At 38.5% G+C, this 27,437-nt stretch overlaps 1 protein-coding gene across 13 annotated transcripts in view; it reads left to right on the top strand.

Moving 5' to 3' along the window:
* The window catches only part of LOC102696525 (DAB adaptor protein 1), a 362,145-nt gene that overhangs the window by 300,230 nt on the left and 34,478 nt on the right, over positions 1-27,437 (top strand). For all 13 annotated transcript variants that reach the window (XM_069194212.1, XM_069194221.1, XM_069194217.1 and 10 more), the window contains 2 exons: positions 2,019-2,117; positions 26,117-26,248. In XM_069194212.1, the coding sequence (XP_069050313.1) occupies positions 2,019-2,117; positions 26,117-26,248 (231 nt within the window). The remainder of the gene's footprint in view (positions 1-2,018; positions 2,118-26,116; positions 26,249-27,437) is intronic.

The raw sequence follows: 27,437 nt of genomic DNA, 5'->3' as shown, positions 1-27,437 counted from the left end.
AGGCACCCATGCTGTGTGGGCTGTCATGCTGTCATGAATATTCATCCACTAACACTTTAGCTCTGACGTCTGTTGGTTATAGCCTAGAATAAATGATCCTTTACAAAGACTGTTAATCAGATGTTTTGAAATATGCTCTTTAACAAATAAAAAACTGCACCAATTGACGTTTTCTTGCAAATCAAAGCCTCCAGCTCTGTCACAAAATCAAACCAGGGACATAGTTTTCTGTGATGGCTAGAGTGGAGTCCACCTGTCAATGTAAGTCATTTGTTATGGAGTGGGTTGGTTGTCTGCTGTGTTTCCACAATGTATTATAAAGGCCAGGATGTCTGGGGTCAATTTTGGTCCATCAGACCTAGTGTCTCGTTTGAAAGTTTCTCCACCTCCACAGAATTAACAAATAAATTTGAAATTGTTCCATTTTGTACTTTTAATGTTAAACTGGAGAGAGTTCTCTGTTTCTTGTAATGGGGATACTATAGATCTTTCTCTCTGTATGCGGAAAGCAATACTCATCAAAACAGCAATAATAGACAGCTTTGGCATCAGTAGATGATCAATTTCAATAGAAATTGTTCTAATTTGTTCAGTTCCTCAGTTTTTTTGCGCAGAAAACAATATAAATGTTCAAAAAAACCTTACTAGGTAGTAACAATAAGTCATAACAATTATGCTATTAATATTACATTAATTAAAAGTATTCTATGTATTATTATATTAATTCATATAATATTATATAATTAATTTTTTCTAATCAGTTCATCTGCTGTGCTGCAACCTCTTTGCATATTCAGATACAGATACAGATCTGCACATACAGATTCGGGTATGTTACACCGCTATCATGTAAAAAGCTCAGTATGCCGTAACGTAAAAGATTGTTTATTAAATAATCTTACAGACACTTGGACTTCAAAGCTCTGCTATTCCAGTGGTGTACAGCTAATATCTGCTCTCTGTCCATAGTCACATCAAGAAAAATGTCTTAGTCAATAACTGCATACTATTCTTTGGAGGCCAGAGGTCACAGTCGATCAGTCTTTGAAGTTAGAAAGAGAATCCCTTAATAAAAAAGCAGATTTTCGATTAATAGAGACAGATAACTTCTCCAATGATACATTAATTTTTATGTTTTCCATACTTTCCAGATATTGGCCAATTTAAAGAGTTAATCTTCTGCTCTTTATTAACTAATAGTAACAGTAATTACTGATAATGTTTGCACAGAAAGTCCCCTAAAAACATTCCTTCACCATCCATTTGGTGAAACGTACTGTATGTGTGAAAATCATACAAAGTTCATTCTGGTGCTTTAAAAAATGGTCTGCCAGCTCACACCTCAGATTTAATTTGTGTGCTGTAAAGCCATCAGCAATAAGACTCTGCAACTCACAACTGGCAACCCACTGAAGCTAAGGAGGTGTGAGCCTGGTCAGTACCTGGGTGGGAGACCTCCTGGGGAAAAACTAAGGTTGCTGCTGGAAGAGGTGTTAGTGGGGCCAGCAGGGGGCGCTCACCCTGCGGTCTATGTGGGTTCTAATGCCCCAGTATAGTAAGCAGGTCCGTCCTTCGGATGAGACGTAATAAACCAAGGTCCTTACTCTCTGTGGTCATTAAAAATCGCAGGGTGTTTCTCGAAAAGAGTAGGGGTGTAACCTACTCTTGTAGTCTCTGTAGCATCTATGAATTGGCTTCATTACTCTGCTCTCCTCCACACTGATAGCTGGTGTGTGGTGAGCGTTCTGGCGCACTATGGCTGCTGTCGCATCATCCAGGTGGATGCTGCACATTGGTGGGGTTTGAGTGGAGTGACCAGAAAAGTGCTATATAAGTGTAAGCAATGATAATTATTATTATTATCTACTGTACATTCATACTTTTTTGTATGTACTGAAACTATTTGTGCTGTTATAAAAACATATCACTACCATAACATAACACCTGTCATCTCAAGGGAGGAGAAAAAAAAAATCTTGATTTTCTGTTGTTGTTGCTGTTTTTTTTTTCCCCTACAGGGAATTGCTGCTGCAGCTCGTTCTAAAGGAGAACACAAGCAGAAAGTCTTTTTAACTGTCTCCTTTGGAGGGATCAAAATCTTTGATGAGAAGACAGGGGTGAGTAACAGAATTGCATGGTACAGCAAAAAATAAAATACTGACACGTGCTGCCTCTGGATCCTTTCTGCCCAAGGACACACTGGGCTCCACGTCTCAAGGGGAGTGGCAACAACAAGCATAGGCATTCGGTCACTCTGCCATCTTAGGAAAATCAAAAGACAGGTATGAAGAAACAAGAGCTCCTTTAAAGCTGACATGTCTTACAAACACAATCACTTGGCAGTTATCTTTCTGTAGTTTGTCAAAAAAACAAGCTATTTCCTGATACAGAGTGCTGGTTTCTGAATTTTGATGGCATGTGAGCAATTAACAAGATGTGACAAATATTCGGCACTACAGTACATCAGCATAAGGTAAAAATCAAGTTTAAGATCTAAAAAAAATTTTCAGAGCTGCAAAAGACAATATCACCACTTTGTGAGGTAAATGATACTTTAAAAAATGTACAGTATGTGGTAATTTTTATAGTTTCCAGTATGATGTTTTATTGTATGCTGTTTTATGTGAGCTCCACTACAATTCCAAATGCTGCTGTTGCCCTTTGTAAATGACAGTGTTCCTAGAGCCTCTCTTAGCCCATCTCTCAGTTTTGGACACCTTGAAAAACAGTAGTAGCGCAGCCTTTCTGGACCGGCAGTTCCCATGACTCTGGTTTCTAAACACAGAGGCATTTTGTTTTAACGTCTTTCAGAAAGTAAAGCCACAAAGGCACCTATGGTGTAATTCTGTACACCCGAAGATTTGCCTTTTATAAAGGGGATACACTGATACGTCTGAGTAAATAAATGGATGAGTGTATTTAATATTCTACAACGTACTTTAAAACAAACTGCAAAAATTCCTGCATTTTTTTTGTTTCTCGAGTGTTAATGATGCATTTCTAATAGAAGGATGCGACGGGGAGATTTTTGTAGATGGTTGGACACTTTACATTGTTCTGAGTTCTAAAATATGTGGATTGTTCTATGTAATTTTATAGTCATAACAGTCTTGTAGTGACTTGAATTTATAGTATTACAGTATATATATTTATTTTATACTTTATATATGACAATGATTTTAGATAAAAAATAATTGTAGTCCATAATCATCAGAACTTTGTTGATTATTTATGGGATTATTCAGATCTGCAACGGTTAAACCTGAGTTACTGCTGGAGAGCCATTAACAGAGCCAAGTCTTAAAACAACTGGTGATTTCCACTGAAAGGGTACATGATAAAAAACAATGTATGATGTTTTTTTTAAAGAAAGAAACATTTGTATAATGTATAATATTAACATGAACCAAGCCACTGTACTATACAGTATATTATTATGATTTATGCTTGTTAGAAGAGTATACAGTAGGTATGAACATGTGAATAATATTTTAGACTTCAGTAAATAGTTGCTCTCTCACCCAATGTACTGTATAAGGAGTTTTTTTCTATGGTTTTCAGACAGGATAAAATTAACAGAGCCTTTGACAGCCTCTTAATCAATGCAGATCTGTGACCTGATAGCTGCAGGGCCTTGCTTGACCTTTTGTTGTAGCTGTAATTTTGTGCTGGCGCTCCTGAGAGAAAAAGGTTTTAATCAGCACTAGCCTATGGCAATGGAGACTGTGAAGAATTGAGTTCTGTACTACAGTGTTCAAAGATGTTCATTGGTTGGTGGGTTTAGATATGATTAACAACATGTGACAAAAATCTCCCTCAGCACAATGCATGGATGACATGTTTAGATCTCGGATACGTTGTGTAAGGTCATTTAAAATAACTTTTTAATTTTAATTTTACATTCAAAAATAGGTTTGAAGATTTAGCATGGATTGTATCACTGTTAATGCACATTCAGGAAGTTTATTGAGATAAAGCACCAAAAGTTTCATGCCCCCCTTCCATTGCTATAGTGTGCACACATACAGTACTGTACACAGAACTCAACCACTATGTCTTGCATCACTTCTGAAACTGCAAATTTAAAATATGCTTTAAGGTGAAGATTAGGATCAGGGTTAGCATTACGGTTAGAGTTCCAGTTTATTGTTAAGGCTGGTGTTGTGTTTGTGAAGTATACATTGCATAAGGAACTTAAAATGTACAAGGCATAAATTCACTCTTTCATGTTCATATGAAAAACACACGATCACCTCTACATAACCGCCTGTTAGAGTCTCGTTTAACAATCCATAATAGAGCCCTTACACAATTTGTAGAATTTTTAAAGTCATTCATTTTGTAGTCTAAAAAACTTTTTTTTTTTACTTTAATAACAGTTGCAGGGTTTACAACAGTTTATTTAGGTCTTTTTTATCAGTGCGGTCACATACAGTATGTACTGTATTTGTATGCTGGAGAATAAGTAAATACTGAATCTTAATGCTTTTCCTGTTTGATGAAGTGTATATTTCCCTGTAGCTGCCTTATAAAAATACATAATGGTATGTGATTACAGTATACCTTATTATACACAAACAGAAATGTGCCGTTTGTTCATCAAAGGTTTACTGAGAAATATACAGTAACAGTGAATTACAGGTGGCTATAGAACTGACTGTGAAGGTCACTCTTTGGAAGTAGTACTGGTCTTCTGTGACTTTTTCTCCCTTAAGCACTGGAAGATATATATCAGCAAGTTAATTCTGGGCAGATCTGTGTGGTGCAAGTGAATTCTATTATTTGGGTTTTACTGCCGGTTAGGTGGTAAGCTCAGGATTTACCTCTCCTTATAAAAAATACAACAGACCAGGCTCCAGAATATGAACTGTTCCAGTGATGAAAAGCCGTCTGTGTAAATCACAGGAATCACACATTAAATGGAACTGGTGCTGTCAAAGCTGCCCACATAAGGACTACATAATACTCTTATTTGATTTATCTTCAACTGAGTTCTACACAGCAATACCAATTAAACCTGTGCACCACTTTGTAAGACTGAACATAAATATTGAAATATCAATCAATGAGAAGAAACTCCTTTGTTTATGGTTTATTTGTGTAATTCCTCTTCAACTGTAATATAATAAGAGAATAAATATGGATGGTTTAAGAAATTTGCTGTTGAGTTTTCACTCATTCGTTCTTTTGTATATCCAAGCTTGTGTTTCTATTTACCACTTGTAAGGTTTGTTTTTAGATTTGCAATGGTTTCCCAGTCAATACTGTGTACGTTATGACTGCAAATGAGCACTGTGACATCTGGCAGATCTCTGGAATGAAGTTCATAATGGAAATTAATATGTGATTAATCCTACAGTGTTGCTGGAACTGACAGGATTTGTAGGGGTACTAAAGGTTCTATTCAGCTGCGATTCATTAAGGTGTCCTTAGAGTGAAATATAAGTAAATGCAAGTTAGTTTGCTATAGTGTCCTGTATGTTATTAGATTGTCCATGAAGCCTGAAGGCTTTCTGTTCTGGCAATAATAATAATAATAATTGCTTACACTTATATAGCGCTTTTCTGGACACTCCACTCAAAACGCTTTACAGGTAATGGGGACTCCACTCCACAAACACGAATGTGCAGCATCCACCTGGCAAGGCTCTTTGCTATAAAAAACCAAGGTTGTAAGTAACAGAGCAGCAGGAGAGCAAAGTAGAGTTTGTTTTGGAGGCTAGATGACTGCGAGAAACCTTAATTCTAACGCAATCTTGGATTGCGCAAGTACCTGGCATTATAAACATTGCTTTTTGCAAGATTTATTTAGAACAATGATGTTTGTGAACCCAGTTATGGCTGGGGGTCAAGGATGAGCATATATTTTGGAGTGCTTAATTTAAATTTGGGTATATTTTTCTAGGACTATTGTTAATTGGGGCCTATACAACCAGACATGTCTTGTAAATGGCTCTGATGTTTTGTGTGATAGTATTTATGTGATAGTATTACTATGGTTGAGGTATATATACAGTAGTACATGCTGCATGTACTGTATCAAATCCCTAGGGAACTTTTTATTGAAAAATCCATGCTGATATGCATGTGTGCATGAGTATTTCTTTAAATTCTGCCTGTACTTCCGACGTTGGAATTGTACTGTCTTATATAAAAAGCATCAATTGTATATGCAGTTATTCCATGGTGTTGCAATGTGTCTTTGTTGTTTGAGGATAAATAGAGTCTCACAGCTGATTTTTCTCATGTCGTACCCATGATGAGTTTCCCTATTTCAATCACATGTGATGGAAAGGTCATTTCAGAGATTGACAAGGAAGGCAATCGAGGTGCTGAAAATGGAAAAGCAAGATGGGTCATTAATCTTTTGGCACCTGAAAAAGACTTAGCTGTTGGTTTTGTTGCCATCATCATTAACTCTAACATTTACAGCGTCTCAGCCTGCACCAACATATGTTTATCATTCAGTGCTCTCCCTTTTAAAACTTCTGCAAAAGAAGGTGCTGTCCTGTTTGCCATTGTCTTTCTTTTTCCTATACATTTACAGTAAGTTTTCAGCCGGCTCCTAACTATAACTTCAAATTAATATGTTTGTTTATTCTTGATATGTATTCAAGACATTTGATTACTGGTGGGCTGCATAGGAGCTTTTTTCAACAAGCCATTTCCTGTCTAAACCCCAGCACTCCATGTGAGGAGGGAGGTAACCTTGGAAACAAACTCTTATCAGTTATGCAGTAGGCAGAGTCTGAAAGTCTGAGTCGGAAGAAAAGTTCCCTTCCCTACTACTTGAAATTTAGTATTATATTTCAGTTTACAGGGCAGCATGGTGACACAGTGGTTAGCATTGCAGAGCTTGGTCCCAGGGTTCAGCTCTAGACCCACGCTGCTATCTACTTGGTGTCTGTATGTTCTCCCTCGTGTTTACACAGGTTCCAGGTACCAGGTTTCCTCCCACAGTCCAAAGACATACTGGTAGGTTAACTAGATTTTTGGAAAATTAGCACTGGTGTAAATGTGTGCATGTTTGTGTCTGTGTGTGCCCTGTAATGGACTGGCATCCCATTCAAAGTGTATACTGCTTTGCGCACATTGCTTTATTTGATAGGCTCCAGCTCCCCTGTGACCCTTTATTGGAAGAAGCAGTTAGAAACGAATGGATTAATTTCTTTTTTCTCCAGACAGCTTAGACAGCTGTTTTCCCCAGTCAAAACTGTTGTATTGTACCAATTTACTTTATCTGCTAAAACATAGAACATGAAGTGGAAAATACTGTCTAGTAAACAATTAAAATTCCAAAATGGTGCAATATTTATAATATTAGACCCAATAAAATAGTCTTGAAGTAATTATTTTTATTTTCAATTTAACTGTTTTCTATAACATTGAAGTATTTGATTTCTCTTCTATAGATTTTTATTAAATGCAAACACTTGTCTTACATTTAAAAATTTTCATTTCAAATAACAGATGTTGTTTTTAATTTGACAATGGATTTGCTTGGTGTGATTTTCTTTAGCCTTTGCACTGACATCCACATACTATATATTGATGTGTTTTTCAAAGACCTACTGTAGTTCCAAGGAATACAAGTGACCTTATAATTTCATTACAAAGCAACCATACCACAGAATGCACTGATGTGACTGATCTATTAGCACTCCATTTAGATGGTATTCTGGAGACATGCCAGAGTGTGCCTTATCTTTATTAGCTGTTATGTGGTGGGACAAGTTTGGAAAACAGTCCTGGAATGATTTTATTGTATGGAAAGCAGCAGGAACAAAGAGGGTGACAGAAATACCCCCGGTGTGATGAGTTACCAAGAAAATTCTGAATATTTTTGCAGATTTCTAAAGTTTAAGAGGGGGAAATATTTATGCTTATGTTCTGGTATGCATTAAAATTCTATAAATGACATGAGGAAGTGGTTAAATATATGGTATGAATTTTACTTGAAAAAATTCTCCATTCTTTTTTTTCTATACTTCTACTGATAGTACATCTCCAACACATACAAGTAATAATAATAGTGATATTTTATCAATATACTGTATACACAAGGTGGTACCATTCAGTCATCTTATAACTGCAGTCCATCACAGGACACATGCAGACGCAGACATGCACACACTCGTACAAGGACCAATTTCCTCAGAAGCTAAATAACAATCCGGAGGAAATCCACATGAACACAGGGAGAACATACAAACTCCACGCAGATAGCACCCTACGAAATGCACCCAGGGCTCCAGCACTATAGGGCAGCAATACTAACCAGTGTGCAACAGTGCAGATTGTATCTTTTCTGTGTTTTTATTTTTGTTTTTGACATCTTTCATAGAATAGTGGAATGCTGTAAAGAGCATAAAGATCTAACTTGATTTTTCTAACAAGGAGCCTCATTACAATTCCCTCTTGTCTCTAATCATTCCTTTGGGTACCAGTTAATTAGTAATTCTAGCAGTAAAAAAAAAGAAACCCCCTACCCCTCTCCAATCAATTGGAGTAATCACGTGTGTTTAGGACTGAAGTGAATTCTGATTTCTTTTTATAAGAGAAATTTACCATTTCTTCCTTCACTATACCAAGAATTAAAATATAGTCCTTTATGTTACCTGTATGTAATGACAGTGGTATTACAAATCCAGTAAGTCAGCGTGTCAAGTTCTGTTTACTTTGTATTAGGCATAGATACCATACACATGACTGTATTAAATATAACTAATCAATTAAACACATTAAGGTAACTGAACAGTAAATGTACAGTAAATTATTTTTTTCCCTGTGTTCTGTCATGAAGATCTGCATATTGTATAGTAAACAGCCTGCAGACTTCATCAATTTCAAAGCTGGAGGAACCTTGAACTTGAACTTTATTGCCATATGTAACTGGTACATGTACTGGTACAATGGAATTCTTACTTACAGAAAGTCTCTCAATTGTTAAAACAAGTGTAAAACAATAACATGCAGACAGTTCATCAAGACAATATACAAACAAACAGTAGACAATGTACAAGTAAACAGCTTGAATTTAAACAATACAGATGTGCAAACAATGACTGGAGATGTGCAATAAATAAGAAATCATAATGAGGTAGAGGGTGTAGGTGTGGTCCGAGGGGCATGGCTAAATTTGTTCGCCAATCGCACTGCTTGTGGATAGAAGCTATTGAAGAATCTAGTTGTAACTGTCCGTATGCTCTTATATCTCTTGCCTGAGGGCAGTGGGGTGAAGAGCTCATGCCCGTGGTGGTGACTGTCCTCTGTGATGGTCAGAATTCTACCATGCCAGCGGTCCACATAGAGCTATTTAATCTTGGTGAGACCACAGCCAATGATCTTCTGGGCCATATTGACCATTCTCTGCAGTGCCTTTCTTTCTTGAGAAGAGGTGTTGTCATACCACACGGTGATCCCGTTGGTGAGGATGCTCTTGATGGTGCAGCGGTAAAAGTTCACCAACACAGGTACTGGCATCCCCCATCGCTTGAGGCACCTCAAGAAATAAAGGCGCTGCTGCGCCTTCTTCATGTTAGAGTCAGTGTTCACAGTCCTGGTTAGATCTTTATAGTTGTGAATTCCCAGAAACCTAAAGCTGGTGACTGTTTCCACTTCTGTTCCATCAATACTGAGTGGGCTGTGAGTGTGTGGCCTGTGTCTCCAAAAGTCCACTATTAGCCCTTTGTTTTATTTACGTTCAAGTCGAGGTTATTGCTATGACACCACCTAAGCAGCTGTACGACTTCATCCCTGTAAGTGGACTCGTCATCATCACTGATCAGTCCTATTATAGTGGTGTCATCCGCAAACTTAATGATCAACTTAATGATGCAGTTAAGTTAAATATAATCAAACATTTTTTAAATCTTCATATATAAGATGTGTTTTATGATGATAAAAATAGTAAAACACATACAAAGCTCATTTTAATTTTTGAAAAAAAGTCTTTCTAGGCTGTTCTGTATTGATCATCAGATGTGATGATACTAGGAAACCTGTATCCTAGTGATTACCTTCAGAGAGATAAAACAATAGACAGGATTCTTCAACATCTGCTTTTTACTAAAATGATTGGAAGAACAAAATATTGTACTAGAAATGTACTAGACTGAAAGCAGGAGGCTCTGGATGAATGTGAAATTAATTAAAATTGCAGTATTCTATAACTCTCATTTTCCATTTGCTCTGTTCTCAATCTCACAATGTTTTGCCTGCAGCTTTGCCTCTCCCATAGATATGTACTTCTTTCACTTTTCTTAGTTGTTTCTATCCACCTGCCAAACATGCTGACGCAGCATAATATTGCTTTTTAAATCTGGAAATGCTCCAAAACCCAGAAGTGCAATGCTTTAAAGTGCTTAAACAATTCTGAGCACTGTACAAGGAATAACACATATTAGCTGTTGTTGAACATTGAGGAATCTTGACTCTGCTTCCATTTGAATCATCACATCTGATCAATACAGAACAGCCTAGAAACAGCCTTTCAAAAATGAAAATGAGCTTTGTATGCGTTTTACAATTTTTATCATCATAAAACACATCTTATATATGATGATTTAAAAAATGTTTGATTATATTGGAAAATATACCAAAGTCTATCAAAGTATGTCCCATGTCAGTCTGTATAATCCAGTAAATTCCTTAGTGCTTCATTTGTACATAATATTGATACACTGCTAAAGATCTTCCAGGTATTATCATCTTTAGGACAAAGAATGTAACCAGTGGTCATGCCCTAAAAGCATGGAGTTTATTTTTCAGAATACAGGTAATGATAGTTATCCTGAGGAACTCTGGCACTGAAATATCTGCCTGTCTTGCCCCCTTAGTCCTGGCACCTGGCATGGCACTTTCTCCGTGTGGGGGAAGGAAGAGGCTGGATCTCCTGCAACGAGGCGAGTGGCTGCCAAGGGGGATGGTTTGCAAGGCAATAAATCATCATAAAGAGTATTAATGAGATACTGCCGCTCATGGAATATGAAGGTTAAAAGGTCGAGGTCATTGAAACTCTCCATTAGCAGTGGAAATTTGTATTCCTCCCTCTCTGCTGATGAGTGATTGAAGCTCTGGAGCTTCACAAAACAAACAGAAAAGGTTTACAGATGTACACAGGTGGCTGTCTCTTGGATATTCAAAGTATCAAGATTAAACAGTGCGCCTGTCTAATTCCAGCCTTTCCTCCAAGTGTCTGCTTTTCATTTAATGAATATGGTTCTCTGGAACATGTTGTAAAATCATGAGAGCTGGCAGTCACACAAGAAAAGCCTGTATACTGTAGTTCACCTGTTCACCTGGGACTTTGTCTCCATTAGATTCCTTTTGCGACAGCTTAGAGGCTGTCCCTAAGCAAGGAAGAAGAAAAGATATATGTGCTGCCACACACACAACATACAGTAAGCAGACATACATTCTAAAGTGCAGTGTAATAAGCTACATATCATTATCGACTTAAGTTAGATTTTTGGAACCTAACAACATTGAGAATGTTCTGTATATACAGTACAACTAAATATATATGTGTGCATTTGTGAGTATTCAAGTGCAAATATGTATACAGGTTATTATACAGTAATTGAGTAAATTACATTAAAGTTACATGGCTTTGTTTATAAACAGTCCCCAGTCTGCTTTAAAAAGATTACATTTAGTATAGGAATTTTGACTTAAAAGAAATTGAACTCGGTGAGATTTACTTGTAGACTGAATTAGTTTTTGGATCACAGACAAGCACAAACATCTTTGAAATAATTTTCTGAGCTGCAGACTGCAATATCTATAAATTGTGTTTTTTCTTCAAGTCCCACAGGGCTGCTTTTCTCCATTGGTAATTATTTAATTGACCCCTTATTGAATTTCATTACAGAAAGAATAACCAACACTTGGTCTAATGCAGACTTTTTAAGTTTATTAAAAATTAACAACACTAATCTTTTTTATGTTTTCTTTGCCTTATCTTTGTACAGCAATTAGTATGATTCTGAATACAATGCATTTGCACAATTCCATAAAAGGGTATTTAGCATGTTATTATAACCCATGAAACGTATCTTAATATAACCGGAATGTGCTCATAATGTGGTACGACAGAATGCATATTGCTTATGTGCAGACTCTTAAAAGCAGGAGTTTCAGGATGGAAATGTATTTTCACAGGTACTCTGGGGCACATCTGAGTACATTTAGAGTTAGAACTACCTGCCATGGGAAAAAAGGTAATCTCCTTTTCCTGTCACAGATGATGGTGCTGCACTCATTTCTCAAGACAAAGTGCAATTAGGATGTCATAGTACAACATATACAATGTCTGAGTCTGCTAGAGGAAGCGGTTTGAGCCCTTACGACTGTCCAGAGGGAAGCCAATGAATTACAGAAGCAAGCTCAAGACATGTAACATGCACAACTCTCCACACTACAGGAGTCAGCTGCAGCACAGACCTGCTACTTGCAGGACCAGGTGACTGCTGTGCAGGATCTGTGCCGGCAGATTGGAGAGAAGATCACAGCCCCTCCTCCCGTAACCACGCCCATGTCACCTGTACCAACACTTGTCTGGGTCCAACCCAGTCATGTTCTGCAGAAGATGACATCTGAGGACAATGTAGAGGCATACTTGCAGGCATCAGAGCGGCTACAGTGGGACCGTAACCTGTGGGCTAGCATCGTAGCTCCTTTCCTGTGTGCCGAGGCTCAGAAGGCATATTACACCTGGACAGCTCTTCTACCTCTGACTACGACCCCCTTTAAGCCGAAATTCTAGCCCGGGAAGGGGCCACGACTTGCGTCTGAGCCCAGCGTTTCCACGAATGGTGATATAATCTCCAAGTCTCTGCCCGCTCACAAATGTTTGATCTAATATTACGCTGGGCAAACGTTCCGAGGTCAAATTCTTCCAGCACGGGGGTACCTGTTAAGCGGAGACGACGCACCGAAATTTTTTGGCGCGCCTTCTCTTTAAAGCCCTGGCCAAATATGAAGACAGTACGTACAGTTATAATTCAAACGGAATTAAAAACTACACATCCCAGTTACCATGGTGGTGCTTGTGATCATTGCGTTTAACCAACGAAACAGGGTGAAAAATCAGTCACATGACTTTGGGGCAGAGTTTCGAAAGCTTAACCTATCAGCAACAAAGCGAAATTTACACAATAGGCTACCTCAAACTGTCAGTTACACGACTGTGTATGTCGCTTAAGCCACTCCTATTTGGCATTTTAGTTATGGAGGCGAGAAGACGCCACCCCCCCCCCCTGGGTGTCTGATTTGCTGCCATCTTTAACCACTTCGTGTCCGAATGGTAGTAGCTACGCGTACGAAATAAAGTTCATCCCAGCTACAAAACATATATATTTTTGTGGTAAGAGGGAGCAAAACATCAGTATTTACTTCTATTAATTAGTGTACGATTTATAGTTGAAATCTGAGCCTAAATATAAAGTTAAAATCTCGACAAAGCAATGTAGGAAATACAGAGAAAATAAATCCTTTCTGACATCTAAAATCAGTTTCAATCAAGGTCTCTAAAACGAACAAGAAAAAGAGGATTTTCGGAGGGCAATTACACTGTATTTATATAGGATAAGTGATTTATGAGCAATCTAATTTCTTGTTCGTTTAAAACAGTGAAATGTCAGCTGCAAAAGATCGCACCAGAAACAGCACTCTCTCTGCCTGTCATAGATGCTCAGGAAAGGCTGAATGAAGTCATGTCAAGTACAATAATTCGGTGATCAATAATAACAGTTGTAGGACAAGAAACAAAAGATAGTGAAAACTTAAGATTTTTAAGGCTAGAACTCAAATTCATTCTACAAATTAAGGCAAATGAAAATTCTGGATGTTAAAGTGCTAGAGGTGTAAAAAAATACAAAAATGCACATGAGCAAAAAGTTTTAGAAATGGAGCAAACAGAAAAAAAGCCATGCCTATAGTGCATAAGAGGGATGCAGGAACACTAGCTTAGATATACAAAAAAAAATCACAAAAAGGTGTATGTTACAAAAGAACATGCAAACATGTACATCAATTTCCCTTTGCGATCAATAAAGTGTTATCTATAAACAGTAAACAGAGTGAGGAATCAGAAAATTAGCATGCATAAAAAACAGCAATTCTGTCAATGAGCCCTAAATGAATTAATAGCAACCATGGTTTCATGGAGGGCTTCTCAGATAGTTGGGCATTCAGGTAGATTGCCAGGTGAAAGGATTTGTAAACATACTTTGTTAAAGCAAGTCAGTTTTTTCCACAACACATAAAATACATTTTTCCAAGAAAGTTTAGCCTTTGTCACTAATGAAACCACTAAATAAAGACATAAATATAGAAATCATAAGATTTTTTTATTCAATGTTGATAGCAGGATGAACTGTGCTAAGTGTATATTTTGTCGCAGAGTTGCTGCAAGATGTTAACAGTGAAAAAAGGTATTTAGAAATGAGTTATTTCAAGAAGAAAATTTTCAGAATAATTGCAAATCTAGCAGGATACAGAAAGCACAGAAAACAGGCAGTTAGATTGATCAGATTAGTATGAAAAGTTATTTAGCAAAGGGAATGAGAAGAGTGACAAACTAGTATGCTTTAGATCTTTTTATCTGAACCAGGGAAAACTAATCATGTTTCTCTATAACAATAATAAAAAACTTTATTTTATATGTCACCTTTAAAAGTGGCATCTCAAAGCAATACAGTAGATATAAAAACAGATAAAAGGACCAAATATAAAAAAATTAAATACATATAAGAAAGACAAGCAGTTAGAGGTGCTACCAAAATTAGAAAATGAAGCAGATACAGACACTAAGTCTTCTGAAAAGAAAGGTTCTGAGGTTAGATTTAAATGCACTCAGGGTACGTGACTGATATCACTGGGAATAAAAATTGAGAGCTCTGGGGTACAGCTAGAGAAGACCCTGTCACCCACAGAATGTAGATGTTCTTGAGGACAGCTAGAAGACCAGAGTCAGACGGACAAAGGTGGGGAGTAGACAGATAATAAGCCATATACTGTAGGTACTGAATGAGGATGAGGATTTTGAAGTTGACTCGAAACCTGATAGATAACCAATGCAAGGACTTGAAAAAAGGTGTAATGCATCCCTGATAGGATTCTCGCTGTCATATTCTGAACATATTCAAGATTACTCAGCGTGGATTTAATTTCCCCAGTGAACAGGATGTGCATTTATTAATTCTAGAAAAAAAAGCCTTTCTTGATTTCTCTAGTTCTTAGTTTCTCTAGTTCCCTTTAAAATAAACTATTATTCCACAATGCAGAGTATTACATGGCCAGTCTTTACACATGATATTTGTGATTTCAAGAAATTAACACAAGCAGCTTTTGGAGATTTAAGTGTTGGCTGAGTTATAGCAGGATAAAAGACTAGAGATGTTGGTAAGAAGAAGATAATTTTGGGATAGCTGAGGAATACACTGATAACAAGAACACTTCCTAATGGGGTTAGGCATACTTTTGATGAAGATGATGAAGTTAACAGACTGTATGTTTACATAGATACTGAAATGAGGATTGTATTTTAGATTTTGTGTAGTTGCTAGCGTTAAACTGTGTGTTGGATGCACATGAATTGAAGGAATGGGCAAACATAGCTGATGCGGATCCACAGAGCCAGCATATTAAGATGTTTATAATTAGAGGCAATTTGTTTAAATAACTAGGTATGGATACTGATGTGCAAGAGAGGTGGAAAGGCTGTTTCCTTAAGCCAGCACTATAAAATATTTTATTCTCAGTGAGATGCTGCCATTTCATAGTGGGTTTCTAACACTGTGTATAGTTCCATCCACACAGTGCCTTTACTTCCATCCATTTCTAATCTCTTTATCCAGTACAGAGGATTTGGAGCCTATCCCAGTAAGCAACGGACACAAGGCAGAATACACCCTGGACATAGCGCCAGTCCATCACAGGACAGACAGACACAAACACACACACACCAGGGCCAGTTTTCCCATAAACCAATTAACTTACCAGTATGTTTTGGTGTGCGAGAGGGAGTCATATCACACATATGGAGAAAAACCATGTAACCCAGAGAGAACATGCAAACCCCACACACACAGGATGGCAGGAATTGAACCTAGGACCCCAGTGCTCCAAGATAGCAATGCTAACCACTTTGCCACCATTATAAATGGATGGATATCTTAGTTATCTTTCTAGTTCACAGGTTTGCATGCATAATTTAATTTTGAAAGCCACTGAGACATCAGGTACTACTGTTGTATGTAATGAAAAAGAAACAAAACAAAAATCATACTAACAACTGTTCCATCCTACTCTTTAGTTAATACAATTTATTATTTATAAACAGTTAACATTGTTAGCAAAATATTTTGAATTATATTTAACCCTATTTGTTCTTTAGTTTTGTATTTAACTTATTATATGATAGTCAGATTTAATGTATATTTGAACAATGAAAATATATTTTTACAAGATGCGGGGGAAAGTGCAACAACTTATTACAGTGCTAAATTTAATATTTTGCAAATAGTTTATGCTAACACCTAACTTTCTTAATTAGATGTATTTAAAACAGTGAATTAAGTGTAACATACCATTCAGAAATACAATCGAGAATAGTTTTGTGGTGTTTGTATGGATGAAACGTTTCTAAAATGTATAACGTAACAAAATTAAAGACGATTAAAATCTGTAATCTTTCCACTTGTAATGTCATTAGACAGAACAACACGTTTCTGCTTTGTCTAAGGATGGTATCAAAAAGTAGTCTAGGTGGTGAGAAAGCTGTGCTTAATGATAATTAAGTGACTTAAAAGAGATGCTTCATATTGCTTGATTAATTTTAAAAACATAAATGCAGACGCGATCGCTGCCATAAGCGCTCCAGGCAGAAGAACGTTCGGTCTGTACTGCTGAGCTCCGCGCCTCCTCCCTCTCTCGGTGCCGCGCCCCTCTCTGACGGAGCGCAGTGGGCGGTACGCTATTTTCAGAGCCTCTGATTGGGAAAAAAAGACCTGCTGATGAGTTTCACACAACAGGAAGAGAATAGAATGGGATTTTTTCTCTTTGAAACGTGTGTTGTCTTTATGAAATTCGTGTATTTTAAACGTTTAATTACCTTACAGCGTACACAAAGATTCTGAGTTGATCACGAGGAAGAAAAATCACCCATTTTTCGCCCATAAAAAGTGGTTTTTAACTCTCGAAACCTGTTTTTATATGTTTTAAAGTCGTGCAATGTCTAAGTTAAGAACACATTTACCATTTCCTGATATCCAGAGGCCATTCCAGTTCGGAGGGTTGTCAGTTAAAGTATCATCAGGGAAATGGTAAATGTGTTCACTCGGATCAGCTGCCTAAAGAAATTCTAACCGACCAGGGAACCCATTTATTTTCCAGCTAATGCAGGAATTCACTGACCTCCTGTGAGTAAAATTCTTAAGGACCTCCGTGCATCACCCGCAGACCAATAGTTTGGTTTAGAGGTTTAATAAAACCCTTAAACAGATGCTGAAGAAGGATTCTCATTCGGTTGGCTATCAGGGAAGTGCTACAAGCCTCAGTGGGGTTCTCCCCGTTCGAGTTACGTTATGGGAGGCAGCCCCGGGGAATCCTCGACATTGCCCGAGAGTCCTGGGAGGCACAACGCCTTACTTCTACTAACATCCTAGATTACGTGAACAAGTTTCAGGAGAGGCTGTCCCAGTTAAAACCGATAGTGGAACAACTCCTGAGAGTAGAACAGGACAGACAGAAAATGTATTATGATTGCAGCGTCAGCTTCGGACCTTTCAGCCTGGTGACCATGTAATGCTACTCCTGCCTGCACTGGAGTGCAAGCTTTACGCACGCTGGCATATGAAGTACGTGAATGAACTGGCCTGGTGACCTATAAGATCTATCACCTGGACCACAAAAAGAAGGAAAGGATTTATCATGTCAATCTCCTGACACTGTGGCGTGAAAACCCCATGGAGGATGGTGCGCCTGCCTCACTGTCCTGTGCTTAAACCGCTTCAGCCTGGGAAACTGTAACACTCTCTCCACACCTTTCCCTAAGCCAAACAGAGGAAGCCCACACTCTGTTAAGTCGTGCTCAGGATACCTCACTACTGGATACCCGAAGCAAAGTGTGAGGAAATCCAAAAGGAAATTCAGAGTAAGCTGGAGCTGGATGACATTGAAGATTTTTTGCAACGACTTAAGAAGGCTGAACAAAGTCTCTCAATTTGATGCCTATCCAATGCCTCAGATTGTTGAGCTCCTGGAGAAATTGGGGAAAGCCAAGTTCATCATGACGCTAGGTCTGACTAAGGGCTATTGGCAGATTCCCCCAACAGCCGCAGCGAAACCTTAAACCGCATTTTCAACACCTTCAGTTGCTCTATCAGTATAAGGTGTTTCCTTTCATTCTCCACGGAGCTCCAGCAAATTTTCAGCATCTAATGGACCAGCTGTTGAGGCCCCACCTTCAGTACGCCACTGCATACCTGGACAACCTAGTGATGGTCTTCACATTTAGACCATTTCCAGGCTTTCCTCTGCTCGCTAGAAGAAGCAGGACTCCGAATCAACCCTAAAAAGAGCAGATTTGGGTTCGCCTCAGTGAAATACCTCAGCTATGTGGTGGGCAAAGGACCAACACGGCCTCAGCTGAATAAGATCCAGGCTATTCGAGACTGGACAGTCCCTAAGATAAAGACGCAGGTGAAGTCTTTTCTCGGCTTACTCAGTTATTACCGACGCATTATTCCCCAGCTGGCTGAATGGGCGGCCCTCCTCACGGAGCTGACATGGACTTCGGCTCCAAAGGCAGTGCGGTGAACGGCCAGAGCCTTTGCCAAACTCAAGGATGGCCTCTGTCAGGAACCTGTCCTTATGGTGCCAGATTTTAAGAAACAGTTCCTACTACAGACACTTCAAAAAGGGGGATTGGCACTGTCCCGTCTCAGGAAATTGATGGAGTGGAACATCCAGTCATGTTCCTGAGCAGGAAATTACTACCGAGGGAGCAAAGATATGCCGTTGTAGAGAAAGAGTGTCTGGCCATGAAATGGGGTGTTGAATTGTTGTGATACTATCTGCTGGGCAGGGAATTAACTTTAGTAACCGACCACGCTCCACTCATCTGGATGAAAGCAAACAAAGGAAAAATGCCAGAGTGACCCAGTGGCTCCTTGCCCTTCAGCCATATCGATTTGAAGTGAAACATCGAACGGGGACAGCCCACGGGAACGCAGATGCTCTATGAAGACAACATGATATAACTGCTTAGGGTGAACCACTCTAAGCTGAGGGGACAGATGTGGGACAGTGTAAAAGGTTTCCCACTTTACATCAGTAGAGGATCATCCAGCTACTCCCTTTCTAACCAGTTTCACGTGAGAATGTGAATCAGCACCACCTGGGTCCTCATTAGGAAAACCTAAATAACATTCTCACACGATTACTCTGGGTTCACCTCGGAACCCTGGCATCAGCTGCAAGACAGCAGGCGTCCGTTATACCTGGCAATTAGTGCACAAGGGTCTCTCGCTAGTAGCTCAACTTTGAGAATCTAAAAGAAACGCACCTTGGAGACTATGGAGCCGACTCCCCTATGGGGACTATGGAGCCACCTTGGAACTGACTATGTGTCGGCTCTCTGCTTCAACTAGAAGCATTGACCCTCCACCGGCGAAAGACAGCTCAAGAACCTACTCCATCACAAGGGGTTTAACTGGGCTAAGTGAAAACTAATGTTAATGTGGTTCTCCAGTAGGTAATTGGATTCAAAATGTCAAAACAAGTTGTCTAATATGCTGTAATGCACTAGAATGCAAAATCAGTTTAGCCTCACATAAGAAGAGCTTTCAGTGAAAGGAAAAAGAACTGCATGCAATTGTATTTTCCCAAATTGTAGAATTACATATGGTAGGCTGAACACAAGACATAAAACCTTTGGCTTCAAAAGGTTTTTGTTTCAGGCAGTTTTCTATTGATGTACCCATAACTGAAGCATGCTGTTTATGTGATACACATATCGAATGCTTAAAATCTTCCCTGTTTTCTCATTTCACTGCATGTCACAAAGCATATGGGTATGAAGGAGTAACACCCCTTTCTAATTCTTGTCTTACCCCCCTAAGAATGTGTTTTGCGACCACGTTGTTAAAATGCATGTGCTATTCAGTGGAACATATGTATTGCCAGTTGCTATACTGTATGTGAAGAGAACACATACTGTATGAGAGCATTAAGACAGTGGTAGATCCGAAAATTGTGATGGTTCTAAATCCAAAAAGGTGTTCTTTATTCGTTTGAACATTAATCATTACGTATACTACTTCTGCCACACTGTAGGAGAATCAAGCATTTTTTCTGTTGTGTAACTAGACTTCTGCTATTGTCACGAAACAGTTCTTTCTGGGCCTTATGCAGATGACACGATCAGAAATTGTGAGGTAACACGGGGGAAAAAGTCATGCAGGAGAGGGTATGGAGACAGGGGGCATGTCCAAGGGGTGCAGGTGTCCAGGGGGAGTGAGTCCGGGGCGAACGATCCAAGAGAAAATCCAAACGGGTAATCCAAGACAGAAGCAAACTCCAAGGCCAGGAGATCAATCCAGGTGATTAAAACCATGAACCGAGTCGGGACCGGCGAAGGGAGGGGAATCAGGAACAGAAGGTTAAAAGCATAACGGAGCCAGACACAGCAGGACCCGGGCTCTCACGAAGCGGAATTCAATGAGGAACCCCGGATGATGTCAGCGTCTGGCTTTTAAGGGAGAACAGAAATAAGAAGCAGGTGCAGGTAATGGGGCTAAACAAGGAAGGGCTGGAGTGCCCTTAAGAGGAGGAGTAGCAATCGTGACAGCTATAAGCATGTGCAAGCCTTCCTTCCTTTTTGTGTTAGCTGTAATGCATGGTAACCAGGTCCTGAAGAATGTGTATCCCTAGGGGAGTGATGAACTGCTCAAACCAATCCATTACAGGATAAAGGCCTGCAGTTCTCACCAAGTGAGAGGGTGACAAGCCTGTCTTAAGGAGCTCAGATTTGTGTGTTTTACTAGACAGTTACATTGTCTGACTGTGGATTAATAAAAAAGAGAAAAAGGAACAAAAAATATTTAGATCTCTTATACGCTTCATTGTTTCATGTTAAATTCAATTCTATATTTTATGTTTTTGCTTCCGATGTGCACAAGGGGAGCTCGTTGTTGCATTTGTGAGGAATGAAATAATTAGCAGTTGGATTAGTACCAACAAATGAATATCTTCGAGTCAAAGATTCTTTTTAAAAAAGACTCTTAAGAATTACTTTTAGTTTAGGTCTAATGATTTGGAACTATTCTCAGGATTGAGTGAAATAAGGTAGATTGATCCATACCTACATGTTGTTGAGAATCAAAGCAGTGGTATTTAACACACTAATGATTTATAGATCTCCCTTGGAAGTTAGTGCCAGTCTTTTTTATATCACTAAATGTTCTGCTTATTTAAACATATTTGAATATCACTATTTCTGTATTGATGGCAAAAACCCAGGGGAACCATCCTTGCTTTTTCAAATAGAGATTGTAGGATCACACTAGTATTCATTATTATCCTGCGTGACAAGATATATTGTATTTTTCTTGACAGGCATATCTTGGAGATCTCAGTCCCTGGTGTATATTTTTTTACGTTTTAGTCTTCGTACACATCTGGCGCTGGCAATCACTCGGCCTTGAATAGCTCAGAAGCTGGATTAATATCCCAGTCTGCATTTTAAAACAAGACTGGCAACTTCTTTTCTGAGCAGTGTGATCTGTTTTCTTCATTCAGGCACTCTATAAGGTTTTATAAGCAGATACTTTTCAACATGCCACAAATTAGGTTACCGAGCTGACATTGTACACATGGCCTATAATGTCTCTCTTGTCCTCACAGAACTAAGTGGTGATGAAATGCAGGTAAAGGTCAAATACTATCTCTTCATACACAGCCTTGAAATGGACACTATCCATTCACCGTCTATCAAAAGAAGCAGGATGTCTTTTAGAAAATATTTATAGCGTGACCCAAGACTGTTATAACAGAAATGAAATTGCATTTCCCAGTGCAATATACTAATTGAAGGCCTTTTCCTTGTCTCAACTAGTGTGAATTACAGTTGCACAAATGCAGAAAAGGCTATTTTCAGTCACAGCTGATGATAAGCTGGTATTTTGTCATCAGTGTTGAGGGAACATGGTTTGCCTATTGCTCTTGTAGACAGTGAGAAGCAGTGCCCTGTTTCCACCCCAACCTCATTTACCATGATTTTCTAATAGCCAGCTTGCTTTTTCATGGCACACTTTTTTTGTCTTTGAATTTAAACAGGAAGTTACCTCTCTGTTGTTCCTTAGGCCTTTATAATTAATGCAAGATCTTCAGAACTACGTAAGCTGTCACTAACAGGCAAGACATTTACTAACCACACAGATGGGATAGCAGTTTACAGAACACTATTTGAAATTATAATAACCCATAGTAAGGACTTTCTAAAAAGATGCACACCATAAATAATTATGGCTTCATAAGAAATTATTATTACCAATCAGTTCCTCAGAGGTAGAGTCTGTGCTGCATAGAAAAGTGACCTCTCTTTATTGATGCAAAGGAACAAGTAATAGGTTTATTCCATACTGAAAAGAGAAGAAAGAAAACAAAGTTTCGGCCGTGGAGCCTTCTTCAGGTGTGAGAAAGACAGGGCAGTAAGCAAAGGTAATGTAGCGGGAGAACAAAAGCTTGGAGAGAGGAGGAGCGAGGGGCGGGAGCAGGGGACAGAAAGAGAGGCCAATCGGGAGGTGTGAAGTCAGGATAGGTGAAGAGCATTGAAACCTGCAATGAATAGAGAAATTAGAAGAAAAGTAGTCTGTTGTTAAGAGAACGGGGAAGGTGTGATACTAGTTCAGGTGGGTAGCTGCATCAGCATGCGTAGGCTGCAAAGGAACAAGTAATAGGTTTATTCCATGCTGAAAAAAAGAAGAAAGAAAACACAACGTTTTGGCCATGGAGCCTTCTTCAGGTGTGAGGTGTAATGCTAGCTGACTTCACACCTCCTGATTGGCCTCTCTTTATTGATGTACATGTAGTAGACTGCTGCATTTTTTTTAGAAAATTTAGCATTATTATTTGTATGTAAAGAAAGTGGCTTTACAGCCATTCTATCACACACACAAGAAGCATAATTTTTATTTTTTATAGAGGAATTCAGTAATTATCTCTTTCTCCTTGGCAAAAGAAAAAAAAAGTGACACAATGAAAGGCAAATAATACTATACTACCAGTTTATTTGAAAGGTTTATTTCCTGTCTCCAGACCGTTGTATAATTATTCGTCTTGCTGCACAAACGATACCTATGAATTGAATAGTTCAAAACTTAATTTTAGGAATATATATAGGACTTGCTGTGGGTTTACAGCATATTACTCAATTCAGAATGTTTACTACTTCGCTTATCTCAGTCAGACATGTCACATTTCTCAGTGAAATGTATAGTAGTGGAACAAATAACAAAGTTCAAAGTGGCTAACTTTTGTTTTCTCGTATTTTTAATGCTTATAAATATATTGTACTTGTATTCTCACTAAAATCTAAAACTTTTTTTTCATTTGTATCTATATTTCAAGTTTTTCAATTATCACAAATTCTGCTGGTCCATTCTAGATTTGGATATCCATTATGCAAACAGAAGAGCGGTAAAAGCATCAAATGGATAGCAATAGCATTAAAAATAAACTTTGCAAATGTAGGAGGATTTGCTCTTTATGACATGCTTGCAGTGAGGTATTGGAAGCATACAGTATGAATTCAGTTTTGTCCCTGTTAGATCTCTGCCTTGATTCTGGCTTGTTATGCATTGAGTGAGAAACACAAGGGGGAGATGGTTCAATTGCTCTTAAAGGAAGATATACCTGTGAGTGATGAGTTATGGAAATTTAATATTTTGTTGACATTTGTATTTATATAACAGATATACTGTACCTAAATGAAAATGTAGTAATGTACCAGATTAGTGCATATATTTACACATTTACGACAAATGAATGTTAGTCACAGCACCTGTATTTTGAAAATGGCATGAAGGATGACACCCCCTGCTGCACAGTGTCCTCTTTCCACTATTCTGTGGCATTGGTTTGGAAATTCTGGTCCAGAGAGAGGAGTGTCACCTAGTGGTCCACAAATACCATTTATAGCAATGGATGTCTTCATTTTCTTACTTTTAATAGTTTTCTTTGGACTTCTTCCAGCTCTGAAGGCTAATAAATTCCATGTTGTATTGATAAAATGGTGTATCTGTCATTCTGCTAGTGGAGCTTTAGGTTTTTTATGTAACACAGCACATACTGTATGTCTAGAGGCCAATAGAATCCCAGCCTTTAAGCTCAGTGTTGACCAGGCCCAGCCATTAGGTGTGTGCTTATAAACAGATTAAGTGAATCCTCTCTCTCATAAGAAGTTTGTAGTGTCAGGAGAAGAATGCAGAACTTCCTTTTCTTTTGCATGGTGATAAACAGGTCTTGAATCCCCTAGGGACAGGAGAATAACACAGCATTTTCTGTACATCCCAGTTTATCTCCAATGCAAAGATCCAACAGAGAAAGTTATAAATAAGACATCCTCTGACTATGACAAGGGAATGCAATTTTTTAATTTTTTTTTTCTTTATTTCAAGACGTTGTTCATTTTTTTTTCAAACAAATGTTTTTATGGAATCAAAGCTCAGTCTACAAGGTAGAAATTAAGAAAACATGATTTTTATCTACCTATCTTGATTTCAGATCACTTTTTGTACTATTTAGTTTTGCACAGAATAGAGCTACAGGGCAGAAATGTTAATGTTGCTACTGCATCTGCAAGAAAAAGGTAGCAAGTGATTTTGTTTTTATCATCTCTGCAGATGAAAGTTGTTGTGGCTTTAACAAAGAGACTGGCTGCTGGCAAATGGTGTCAAAACACAGCAGAGCTTTAAGAATATGCAGTATGTGGTCCTGCTCTGAACCACTTGCTGACTGGGCCAGCAATGGAGCCCTGTAATGATGGATCGCACTGGAGAACTCCTAAATTATCAAGTGCAATTGCAGATAAGCTCTAGGTCATTCTTGTGTTCTTATGATGTAGTGATTAAAGTAGAGTTCAAATAAACTTCTTGCATTTCTACCCCAGCTGGTACAATATTATTACTAGCAGAACGGAAATTAAGCACCTCATTTATATATAGTACTACTGTACAATCATTTAGACACAAATATAATCAGCAATAATTTTGCCACATAGCTTGAATGTTTTGTTGAAAGGAGTCCTGAACTGTTTCTCCAGAGTCCATGCATAGCAGGGAGCATTGAGCATGCATACTGTATCTAACTCCTCTTGTGAAGGAGAATGGGGACTTATTTCTTATGGGAAAACAGTATGAAGGGCTGTTCATTATTTAAAATATGGATACATGACAGCATTTTAACCACAGTGCTTCATTTTCACTGAGAGCATGTGATTCTCTAGGTATTATCATGAAGAATGTTATGCTTTTCCACTCAGTTTTACAAATCTAATATATACTAAGAAGTATTGAAAATGCAAAAAATGAATATTGGACCATAGTGTTTGTTGCATATTTAATCTTTATCAGTGGATTTAAATTATTTAATCTTAGTATATTGTAAACAGAGCATTAAGTACTAATTAAGAGTGATATCTGTAGAAATTTAAAATATTGTAAATTAACTATTTCTATTTCTTTTTCATTTTTTAATTGCAGATTCTTAAATGGGATATAGGAGCATTCTTAGAGTTTATAAATTTGTAGTACCTATACTTAAGATTTAGTTGATAGTGCACTGATTCCATTATTTGATCTTGTCTGTTCTGCGTGGAGGTACTGTATACTGCACCACTTAAGCTGCTTACTAACCCATTTATGATAGCATCCATGTTGTTTCAATAAAATGCTGTGTCTATCAATCTGCTAGTGTAGCTTTAGGTCTTTAATGTAACACAGCACATACTGTATGTCTGAAGGCCAATTGTATCCCAGCCTTTAATGTAAATTAGTCAGTTGTGCCCCTTCCTGAAGCTTTCTTTAATCGTGTTACTGCTTCTTGGTTGCAGGTCCTTCAGCATCACCACGCAGTCCATGAAATCTCATACATTGCCAAGGACATCACAGATCACCGAGCCTTTGGTTATGTGTGTGGGAAGGAGGGAAACCACCGATTTGTGGCCATCAAGACAGCACAGTCAGTGAGTACAGTGGCCGGATGAGCAGACACACCGGATTAGAGCATTGCACAGTCATTCAATATAAAACTCTTAAATGTTAAGCTTCAGAACCTGTTTTCTTTAGATCTTTATCAGAAACTGGATACCATAGTTTTAGTATGTTTGCTTATCATTTTAATCAAACACATAAAACCCTTCAGATTAAGATCCACAGTGGTTTAAAATATATTGAGGGAAAAAAGAAATGCAACATTTTCTGGAGTGAGAATACTCTAGTTATAACTTATTGTCACGAGTGCCAGCCAGCAGAGTTCGACCCACAGATGAGCTAACCAGTTCCAGCAACGGACTAATCATAAAAAGTGTCACCACACTTGTTAAACCATCACCACCCGCTGTACTGTGCTGCACACAGCTCTATTTAAACCCTCTAAACTCGCTACTCGCTGCTCGGTATTGATTCCTCTACTAGAGAGCTCCTATCTCGCCTTTTGTTAAACATCTCTTGGTATACCTCATTCGGCTTTTTGAACTACCTTTGATCTTGACTACGGACTCACCTATTGATTTGGATTGGACACATGTTACAGCCCCTACATTCTCCTTCGTCTGCAAAGGATCCCCATACTTCATCACTTGGATTCATTACACTTATGTGCTTTCACAAAAAGGTATCAATTTGTTTTAAGCCCTCTGACCAGCAATACAGCTTGTGCAGTGAAGCATTGCAACTTGCAAATCACACAAAAGCTTGTTAGGTGCACTTTTACCCAATGAGGTCCAGGTGAAACAATGCCTGATCAAGTCACCTTTCAAATGGCCTTAATTCAAAGCTTAGGTCACTGCAAGAAAAAGTCCTCACTTTCAGCCAGTTTTCTGTGCATTCCATAATGCCTTGAATATCACCACAAGCAAGGGAGAGGACCACTGGCATGCTGCAGGCAGCCATGTCATGTGCCAGCGTTGCCAAACACTATGGAGTATGCTGCTCCACTGTGTCCCGACTGCAGAGAGGGTTTAGGCAGACCAACAGGACAGATCTAAGATCTGGTCAACCTCGAGTGACCACAATGGAGCAGGACTGACACATCAGACTCGTCCATCTGAGAGATTATTTCAGATCTGCCACTCGTACTGCTGCTGAAACTGCCCACATCAATGACAGGACAGTGAGGCTCCAAACTGCTGGCCTTAGAGCAAGACGACCTGT

This window comes from Lepisosteus oculatus, chromosome 9, assembly GCF_040954835.1.
Source record: "Lepisosteus oculatus isolate fLepOcu1 chromosome 9, fLepOcu1.hap2, whole genome shotgun sequence".
NCBI lineage: Eukaryota > Metazoa > Chordata > Actinopteri > Semionotiformes > Lepisosteidae > Lepisosteus > Lepisosteus oculatus.
Note: the sequence above shows the minus strand (reverse complement) of the source record. Positions and strands in the feature narration are given on the sequence as shown.